The following is a 10946-nucleotide window of genomic DNA, read 5'->3' on the forward strand; positions in this document are numbered from 1 at the left end:
GAAAACGGAATGTAGCTAGAACACCAGAATAAACGTAAACTTATGAACGTTTGATACAGTGGTTTGTAAAAAATAAAACCCACAAATAAGCAGTTTATTTTAAATTGTTTTTTATTTTTCATGAATCGTCGTGTCCTAGTTGACATTTGACATTAAGCAGAGCACAACAGCCGCCAACAGCCGCATGGCTGCAGGTGAGATCCATGAGCAGCCAAGAGGCCCCCCCTCTGAGCAGGACTCCTAGTCAAAGAGACCGAAGCCCATGTCGTCATCTTCCTCCTCCTCTTCAGACTCATGCTTCTTCTCCTCCTTGGCAGCAGCAGCTGGCGCAGCCGCGGCTGCCACAGGTGCGGCTGCCACGAAGGCGGATGGGTCAGCCAGGAACGCCTTAACCTGCACACAAAACACACACACACACAAGGCACGTGAATGTCATGCAGCTAAAGAAGGGCCCGTGCTTAATCGGTCCATCTGTTGATTAAACATGGCTTTACGCCATCTTGAAATTTAGAATATCCTCAGCCATGACCTATCCACTGCTAGACGGAAGCCTCCACCGCACCAACGCTATCCCCCACAGGGCTGCACATAGATGGATCTTTTCGCTCCATCTCTAAAGCGGCCATTCCCTCACTCTAGGTGTGTTCTCTTCTTTGGCTGCCTTTCCATCACTGGTCTCATCGATTGGCAATCATCCCTTCTCGCTACGGTGTTCTGCCCAAGCCCGCTCATCTTTCCTTAAGTCAGTGATGCATTTGATTTGTGTTTGTTCCCTCGGTGCGATTCTCAAAATGCAACTCTTGTTTCTTTGCACACATTTTATTCATCAGTGTCCATGCTTCTGATCCATGCATGGGACGTAACTAATTGCATGTATGCAGCTCACATTTCAGGAAAGGATGCATCTAAGCTACAACTGGGCTTGCATACCTTGTCGGCAAGTGGGAAAGAGTATTCGGTCTCCACGGCAATGGCGAGCACACGCTTGTAGCCGTTAACGATGGAATGTGGGATTGAGGCAACGGTCGGGTAGCCAATCTGAAGGCACACGCTGGCGACGTTGCGCACACCCTGCACGCGACAGAAAAAAACAGGTAAAATACAAAGTGGATGAAAAATGACAAATACAAAGTGGAATATAAACCATGTGAAAACAAAGTGGCTTTTGGCTGGCCATCGAACAAAGACGGTCACTGCATCACGTGCTTCCAGATACACTTCTGCGGCCGTCTGGAACGCTCATCCTTCCGTTATTAGAAAGCCACTGGAACTGTGCACATTTAAATTTAGATTGAAAACTAATTTCTTTAGAACTGCTTCGTGTTTAGTTTGTCCTTCCCCCACACCTCCGATTAGCACAGATAAATAAGTACAGTACGAAAGAAGTTCAACATACATATTATACCTTTGCTGCAATTTCTATTCAAGGCTGTTTCCTTGAACACAAATGCTTGGAGCAGTTTAATGTTATTGGCCGTCACGTGACATACAATATATAAAGTCAGTTCAAAATACATTTTAAAATAATTCACTGCTGGAAGAAGGCCTCGCCATGCTGTTTCAATTATGGGGTTTGTTTGACCATACTTCACCACAGTGCGGGTTGGTGAAGGCTGATCACCTTTTTTGCACGCAATTATCAATAACGCTATGAAACCCAGTGGTGGATATAGCACAGTTGATGGGAAGGTTGCCAGGTGGTGAGGTAAAGTGTGGGTACTCTCACCACAAGTCTTTCTAGAACTCCGTCTAGTGGAGGCCCTTCCGCCAGCAGTGGCATGCATACGAAATTTTTAGGGTTGTGCCTTTAACTTTTACCATTCTAAACAAAAATGCATCGATTTCACTGTCCGAAAAGGAAAAAACATAATGGGCAACATTTTGGGCAATGGCTCTTTTTCAAAGCAGATGTATTTTTTTCCATTGAGAGAGCAGTGTTTTTGACCAACGTATCTAGTATTTTTTTTATTCTACTTTTGTACCACTACTAAAGCGGAATAACAATAAAAAGTTAAATTGTACGTTTTATAGCTGCCTTCAAACTAAACTGACTTCAATTCTCGGTCGCGTCACAAACGCGTGTGCAGCGGGCGTAGTGCACGCACCTCGAGGAAGCGCTTGCGCAGGTCCTCCTCGGTGATGTCCAGCACATCGGGGCTGTAAATGCTGCCATTGTCGTACACCTGCAGGATGTGGAGGCCGAAGGTGAAGGGCGAGATGTTGAGCATGTTGAGAAGCGTCGCCTCGCTGGCCCCCACCTTGTCACCCGCCTTGATCAGCTGCACGTCGCTCTGCAGGGGACAGGAAATAAAAAAGCAAACAATAAAACAGTGTAACGCTGAGTTCAAGGGGTTGACCAGGAGACAAGTGGAAGAATTGTTTTTTTTATGAATCAAAAACGAGAAATAAAGTATACAACAAAATCCTAAACACATCAAAACCACAACCAAATTAATAATTTGCAAATCTAACTCAATTATGATAGTTGAGTTCCTGATTATTTTTTTAAAGCTAAATTAAAGTTAATAAGGCATTATTTACACAGCAGATGACTTAAATTTTTTTTATTAAACTCAACTATTAAGTTTCACAAATCTATATCCAAAATACAATGGGGGAGAGGGGGGGGTCCATCGCTGCCGGCTCACCTGACAGGTACTCACTACCCTGTGGGTTCTGTGGGCCGGATGGCACTTCAATCGCTACTCCTTCCTCATTCAAGGCCCTATTCCTATAACTGGGACCGAGCCGAGTGTGGAACCAAGTGAAGGGCTCGGCGGAAGAACCAGCGCCCTAGTACTACTACCCTCTCCATCCACCACTCAGCCCTGCGCCTCCCTACTGCCTGTTTGACTCTGCCACCATAACTGTTATATGAAAGTGGTATTTGTAACTTTTAACACGCAACATCTAAAGCATTTTCCCCTTGTTAAAAGCACAACACATTTGCACTGAATCCATGTTAAACAAAATCTGAAACTAATATATACTTAATTTTCGATTTAAAGCTTTCGTGACTGCAGAAATTCATCTTCTTGGTTCTTTCGGTAAAGCGTCATTCAGACGCTGTCTTTCGGACAGACCTGTTCTTCAACCGAGGACGGCTGTTTGCGTTGTGGCCGAAACGTCTATTATTTCCCTTCTAAGTGACTTTACCGAAAGAACCAAGAAGATAATATATACTTTTAAAATGTATTCCGTTATGCCTTCATCTTGTGGAAAAGTCTTTACCAGAATTTCAATGGTGCCTCTTGAGATCTTGGTGGTGATGCCAAGAGCCTGGAAGAAGGAGGTCTTCTCAGGACCGAGGCCAGTGTTCTGTGCCGGCACCATCACGTCGCATGGAGCCAGACCTCCGGCACGTGCCGAGGCCGGGACCTGACGAGGTAACAAAACACAGGACCACTTACAATTCCTGTACTCTCATTTTTAAGTAGCGTTAGGAAATATACAGAATTAAACTACAATTTTCAAGCAAACAAAAAAAATACATCTTAGCAATCTACTTATGCTAAAGGAAACTTAAATGACGGTGCAATGATATCAGACCATAACACCTCTGCAAAGGGACATTATTTCCATATATTGCATGCTGCATATACACAGTACTTTGTCAATCAACTGCTGGATGCATGTTGAACTCCTTTTGTACCGTACGTAACCAACCGTGCGAAACGGAGGCGAGGGCCTCAGAATGCTGTGCGAGTCAGGGAGTTATAGGAGCATACTTCACTGCGTTTTTTATCGTGGGATGAAGGTGGGACACTGATATGGGAATATAGAAAGTCGAGTACAACAGTGGAATTTTGTTTGTCCCCTGTTGGCCACTACGGAGGCCTGCAGTCACCTATGACAACCTGGCGCATCTTTTGATCATCCATTTCAACCCTATCCAAGTTCAACCACTGTTAACTAACAAAATCAGGAACATTCCAGGTTTTTCCATCACACTCATAGAATGTACACTAAACAAACTACTATTCATTTAAGTGAACTTGGACAAGCTGTAAAACATTGATAACGTGCTTGACGAGACAAAGGTTGTGCTTTGCTGCGAGATCTTGGTTGACAAGTCAGGACCACACACCAGAAGCAAAGCTAGATCACACACAAACCTTGTTGGCAAGAAGCATGTCACGGATCTCAGCCAGGTCCTCCTTGGTGAAGACAAACCCAACATTCCCGCGAATGTATGGCAACACTCTGCAAAACAAGTGACAACACAATCGTTCAATAAAGTACGTTATAATTCTCAAAAAATGAAAGGTGGTAAGTAAAGTTCTCATGTCACTCTTTCATAATTAAAAAACTTTATTTTGGAAGATTCATTTCTTAAAATAAATCTATACAAGAAAATGAAATTGTTAAGGTGACTGCAGTTTGATTGCTCGTCAGAGCTAACATCAGTGACAAGTGATATCAGAACCAGTCTTGGCTCTCGGTTAACCGAAATTGCACTGGAGAGCATGGAAGTATGGTCAAACAGCCACCATGACTGAAACGATTTAGATATTTTATGCAACACTGGATAGACAAAAGGACTGTCACGATTTTACATTTAACAATAAAAAGGGCAGAAAAAAATACATGCTAACCTTAGCCTTAGCAAAGTGCTTCTGGTAATTCAACTTTATAAAATGTAGACAGCTTTCCTTAGAGCCTAGTCTCACATGGGTTGGACCAGATGACGCCTTTCGGCGTGGGTTGGACCAGATGACGCCTTTTGGAAACATGACTCCTTGTAAAAAAGGTGTCAGTTTTGTTGCCAGATAGAAGGGTAAAAAAAATGTATCATATTTTTTACTGGCAAATGAGGTTCTAATGGTGTAAAAACTTACTCTGTGTACTACAATAACTGCAAACTCAGATGCTCTACAATTTGAGGCGATAACAAACAAAATCTTCCCACCTCTCAAGTGCTGGGTTTTTCTCAAGGTGACCACGGATGGCTTTGCGCATCATGGTGTTCTTGCCCATGAGCACCACAGCTTTTCCGCGCAATGACATGCGGATCTGCTGCATCTGCTTGGAGCCGACATTGTCTGCACCAACGATGAAGCATTTTGGAAAATCTTCCAGAAGTTGCTAAAAGCACAAAAAACAGGGTACACACTCAGTCAACTGTAAATCAACAAAGTGTCAACTTATTGTATGAAGTTGTCATGAATTATACTGTGTACCTTCTCAACTGTGCTGTACAGCGCTCCGATGTGTTTTTGGACTGTACCGGGTGTTGTTCAGCATGATGTCCAACGTTTAGTTCCACGCAATGGGTACAACAACATTGGACATGATGCCAAACACGTGGTATAACTCGAAAACACATCGCAGAGGTATCATGTGGGTTGTGGTGGTACGTCTATAAATAATGTGGACACTCACGATGATCTTCAGGAAGTAATTTGACTTCCAAGTTGACTTGTCTTCCCTGGGCATCTTGTTGTGCTACCAAGGAGTTCCAGAAACTGGTTTAAAGACGATGTCACTGTTGAATGGAAAAGTTAAGGTGAATTAGACATGAAATTAATCCATTTGTTACAAATATTAACGCAACATTGTAGGCAATTTTCACACTCATAAAGACAATATATTTAGATTACGTATTGTAGTTACAGTTTGTATCGATGTCAGCATTCAACAGTGTAACAGTGATGTAAATATTTGTGCTCTCCTATTTTCCAAGGATGCTAATAGCAGGTTCTCCTAGACTTAGAAGTTTATTTACGAACACTACGTTTCAGTTTTTTTACGAATCTTCAAGATATCAACGCATCAGTGTGGGCACTCGTACTTATTACATAAAACGATTCTTTCTTGGCTTAAAGCTTTCGTGACTGCAGGAATTCATATTCTTTGGGTCTTTCGGTAAAGTCACGTAGATACACTAACATACGTTAGGGTACTTTATGTAAGTGGCCATGACATAGATAATTTCAAACACTTTAAGGCGTTCCATTTATTGGAGTGACACCCGTCACATTTCACTAGCACGCGTTGACCAGCGAGGGCCGAAATGGACCGTACACACGACTGCGATAGATCCCAAGTCAAAGGGGGGGGGGCTCATTTCTTTACATCCCTAAACCAGTGGTGAAATTCCACATTCATATGGTGGGGGCAAGAATTCATGTCAGACCATTGCTAACTTTCACAGTGCTACTCATTCAACCGGTAGAGGAGCAAGTCCCGACTTCGTCAGCATCTGCCAATTATCAATCCACTGCTGGATAACAGCCAATCAGCCACTTCTCACGATACAATCATCCACCTATCATATGCATTGATTTCATCGCTCCATCACCTGCAATGGAGGTCCACTTTGCGATGTTACATGGAGCATTACGTAACACCACGTTCTGGGCAATTCGAGACCATTGTGCTTGCAACTTTGAACACAATCAAAAGGGACCAATACACAACCTATAATTCGGCCACCCTATTAACCTAAGTGCTAAACCATTACTTATTAAACGACAGCAGGCCCATCCAACGCCGCTGTGTCCCCCTCCACTCCCATCCATCCACGTTGGACCAAAGGGTTTGCCTGAGCGTAGGCCTCAAATCCAACGTGGGTCACCCCGCGAGCTCTCGCCCACGCTAAGATTCCCTCCGCTCGCTTGCCGGGCACGCGACTGCTACAGCCGACGGACCGAGCCGCGTACACGCCGGCCGGAGGCGAGAGGGGCAAGGAGGTGTGTACGGTGGTGGGACGCGCGCGGAGTTGCCCGAGCGAGCGAAGAGCGACACGGAGCACCAACCTCGCGCCGCCGACTCGGAAGGAAAGGGGGAGGGGCGCGCCGGGGACTCCCACAAGGCAGCGCGCGCCGGGCTGCTCGTCCACCAATCGGATACGAGCTTGACCCCCCCCCCCCACATACAGCCCCTACGACATTGCCCAGCCCCCCCCCCACCACCAGCAGCCTCCTATCACCAGCCCCCACCACCAGCCCCCACCCCACTCTACAGCCCCCCCACCCACAGCCCCCACCCCACTCCCCAGCCCCCCACCACCAGCCCCCACCTACAGCCCCACCCCACTCCCCAGCCCCCCACCACCACCACCAGCCCCCACCCCACTCTCCAGCCCCCCACCACCACCACCAGCCCCCACCCACAGCCCCCACCCCACTCCCCAGCCCCCCACCACCACCACCAGCCCCCACCCCACTCTCCAGCCCCCCACCACCACCACCAGCCCCCCACCACCACCACCAGCCCCCCACCACCACCACCAGCCCCCACCCACAGCCCCCACCCCACTCCCCAGCCCCCCACCACCACCACCAGCCCCCACCACCACCACCAGCCCCCACCACCACCACCAGCCCCCACCCACAGCCCCCACCCCACTCCCCAGCCCCCCACCACCACCACCAGCCCCCACCCACAGCCCCCACTCCCCAGCCCCCAACCACCAGCCCCCACCAACAGCCCCTACCCCACTCTCCAGCCCCCCACCACCACCACCAGCCTCCACCCCACTCTCCAGCCCCCCACCACCACCACCAGCCCCCACCCACAGCCCCCACCACACTCCCCAGCCCCCCACCACCACCACCAGCCCCCACCCCACTCTTCAGCCCCCCACCACCACCACCAGCCCCCACCCACAGCCCCCACCCCACTCCCCAGCCCCCCACCACCACCACCAGCCCCCACCCACAGCCCCCACTCCCCAGCCCCCAACCACCAGCCCCCACCAACAGCCCCCACCCCACTCCCCAGCCCCCCACCACCACCACCAGCCCCCACCCCACTCTCCAGCCCCCCACCACCACCACCAGCCCCCACCCACAGCCCCCACCACACTCCCCAGCCCCCCACCACCACCACCAGCCCCCACCACCACCACCAGCCCCCCACCACCACCACCAGCCCCCACCCACAGCCCCCACCCCACTCCCCAGCCCCCCACCACCACCACCAGCCCCCACCCACAGCCCCCACTCCCCAGCCCCCAACCACCAGCCCCCACCAACAGCCCCTACCCCACTCTCCAGCCCCCCACCACCACCACCAGCCCCCACCACCCCCCCCCCCCCCAAAATCGCGACGAACCAATAGGAAACGAGTTGAGACCTAAGAAACGTACGCTATGACCGTATAAGGTGAGGGCAGAAATCCAAAATCTTTATAGAAGCGTCGACGTCATCGCGTCGTTACGTACCGACGGCAAGTTGTACGTAATGACGTCATCGCGTAGCCACGGCGCTGTGGCGCCATTACGCGTGACGACGTCACAGAGCGATGTTACACGTTACCTGATTTATTTAAGAATCTGAATTTTTATTTGTATTTAATCAAATCGAGGATTCGTAATAGTTTCAGCTGCTAAACGCGCACGGTTATTCGCTAGAAAGGGAGAGAGAGAACGACTCAGTGGGGCGAGAAGTAGAAGTTTTGGACGATTTTTGACCCCCTCGTCACACGGCGTCACAAAAAGTCAGACCCCCCCCCCTCAAATATGACGTCACAAAGCACTGCCCCCCCCCCCCCCCAAAATAAAACCTGCTTCAAATCGCTTTAAACTATTGTCATTGTAGTGCGCATTTAATGTGGCGCTGCACTCTGATGTTGTAGGAGAAAACATTTATTAAAAAGTCTATTTAATTAAGTAGAACGTGTTGTCTATATTTATTTAAAGTTGCGCATTTTTATGTGACGTCACATTTCTCTAACCCCCCTCCCTCCCGCGTCACACATCGTCACAAATGTCTGACCCCCCCCCCCCCCCTAGGTGCGTGACGTCATTTATGGACGACCCCTAAGTGGCTTCTTACGTTGAAATGTTTATCAGCCAAATACTCTAAAGGCGTGATTTTGATTCTAAATGTGGAGGGAGAAACCGGAGGACACGGAGATAAATCCACGCGACCACGGGGAGAACACGCAAACTCCAAATATACAGCAGGTGTCAGGGTCGGTATCGAACCCACGATCTCCTGTATACCAGGCGAGGTAGTTAACATCTCGGCACCGCGTCGCCCCATTAGTGGAACACGTGGAAGGAAACCATCCCCCTGGGGTGATAGTAACGCCGGTGTGGTACAGGAGGATGTGGAGCTCAGTTGACTTGGCGATGACTGGTAACCAAGCGGTGTCAAGATCGGCCTCTATGGAGGCAAGAGGGTCGTGAAGGATGCTCTTGGGCAGCTAGGGGCAGTCACCCTCCAACAACAACAACAGAGGGCGCTGGAGCGACGCTCACAACAACGCGCGGTGCGCCGGGCGGATACAACGCAGCATGATCACAATCTTTAGTCATATACAGGCAGTGGGGGGGGCACGGGCGGTGCATCTGTCAGTCCAAGGCCGTAGCCATGGAGTCAACATTGGGGGGACTAAATTTTCCAGGGGGTCTGGGGTCCCCTCCCCCCCCCCCCCAAAAAAAAATCTAAATTTGAAAACTCATTCCCTGCCTAAAATAAAATAAAATTCACTAACACATAGGACGGACTTTACTTATTTATCTTTTTACAATAATGTCTAATAGTGTATTGCATTACATTGCTCTGTTTTTTCTTTTCTTTTTACCTTTTCTTGTTTCATTGTATGTAATGGCAGAGATTAGGGATTAATAAAGTCCAACCATAACCACAATCATATAAACAGAAATTTATTTTATAGCAATATATTGGGGGGGGACATTTTGAGCATATTTGAATATTGGGGGGGGGATGTGTGTCCCCCCCCCCCAATATATATTATAATTACGGCCTTGTGTCAGTCATCTCAGTCAGTCAACTCATGGCACTTGGGTCTGTGGCGTGACCTCTTGTGCCAGCGAGCCTAGCTATGCAACCCTTCCTGTTAGACAATGGCCCAGAGAAGGGAATATCTGAGAAAAACGTCAACGTGCTTTCTCACTCGACTCTGCATATGAGAGGAACGTTTGTTGTTTGACAGTGAACCAAATATTTAAATTCCCAGAGCTAGAATCTTGCCAAATCTAAGTGCAGAATCGAATGTATTGTGATAGCGTTTGTTTGTGTGCGTGCAGTCGCTGGTGACCAGGCTGAAACCATCAACGCCGCGGTGGAAAGATGTTAACTACCTCGCTTGTTACGCAGGAGGTCTTGTTACGAAGGAGGTTCGATCCCGACCCTGACGCCTATATATTAGAAGTTTGCATGTTCTCCTCGTGGTCGCGTGGATTTTTCGCCGAGTCCTCTGGTTTTTCCCTCCACATTTAGAAACGTGCATTTCGGATGCATTTGGCTGCTCTAAATTTCCACGTGATAAGCCACTTCATTGGGCTATCATTTGTGGCTGGGTCGGTTCTGAAAAAGAACTATATAGCTCAGTGGGCCTTACCTGGTAAAATAAAAAATAGTTTAGTTTAACTCACGACACTTGAGAACTTGGTTTTATCACAGGCGCCTGCCTGGAATTGAACCCAAAAGTTCAGCGGTGCCAGTTCAGCACTCTGACCTTTGAGCTCGGAGCCACTCAGCAGCTAACTCAACGTCAGAACGCCTCTTTAACTGGGATGATGTGTGGTACAAACATCGCGGATCCCAATCTGTGATGTATGTGCTATGAATAAGGGCAATTGCGTTGTGTTTTTTTCTCCTGTTATCTGCAGGGAAATCCGCAAATTGCCTCCACTTATCTGCAAGGAAATAAAATGGTAATAATCGTTGATAACAAGAATCATGGATTGCAGGGTCACAGATAAGAGGAGGTCTGTTTATTGGCACAACATTTTTGTTATTCTATTACGTATCTGAGTACGTATATAATGGTGACTAATAGTACTCCGACTGTGTATACTGCATTACACGTACTGTAAGAAATGTTTAAGCAGAATAAATTGGGCTAGTATGGCTTATGTAGCTAACCTTGTGATAACATTTTCCATCAATGTTTTATATAAAACGTCACAACACTCACTCATCGTGCGGATGTGAGCCAATCCTTCCTATTTACAAGATACTTCCCTTTTC

At 48.0% G+C, this 10946-nt stretch overlaps 1 protein-coding gene across 1 annotated transcript; it reads right to left on the minus strand.

Moving 5' to 3' along the window:
- Positions 1–93: 93 nt before the first annotated feature.
- On the minus strand, positions 94–6810 carry RPLP0 (ribosomal protein lateral stalk subunit P0). Its single transcript, XM_061561253.1, has 8 exons — positions 6759–6810; positions 5383–5485; positions 4910–5085; positions 4116–4203; positions 3232–3378; positions 2106–2291; positions 931–1071; positions 94–393 (listed from the first exon to the last, which is right to left on the minus strand). Exons 2-8 carry the CDS (start codon positions 5434–5436, stop codon positions 241–243), a joined length of 945 nt encoding a protein of 314 aa, XP_061417237.1. The 5' UTR covers positions 5437–5485; positions 6759–6810; the 3' UTR covers positions 94–240.
- Between the last annotated feature and the right edge of the window lie 4136 nt (positions 6811–10946).

The sequence above is a fragment of the Lethenteron reissneri genome, chromosome 27, assembly GCF_015708825.2.
Source record: "Lethenteron reissneri isolate LAM-NWPU_2019-01 chromosome 27, ASM1570882v1, whole genome shotgun sequence".
In the NCBI taxonomy this organism is placed as follows: domain Eukaryota; kingdom Metazoa; phylum Chordata; class Hyperoartia; order Petromyzontiformes; family Petromyzontidae; genus Lethenteron; species Lethenteron reissneri.

Bases quoted from the DNA above. Each gene is read 5' to 3' on its own strand.
- RPLP0 (XM_061561253.1), bottom strand. From the start codon at position 5,436: ATGCCCAGGGAAGACAAGTCAACTTGGAAGTCAAATTACTTCCTGAAG. The intron at 5,086-5,382 runs GTGAGTGTCCAC...TTGTGCTTTTAG, and splicing joins ATTACTTCCTGAAGATCATC to CAACTTCTGGAAGATTTTCC. The intron at 394-930 runs GTATGCAAGCCC...TTTTGTGTGCAG, and splicing joins CTTTCCCACTTGCCGACAAG to GTTAAGGCGTTCCTGGCTGA.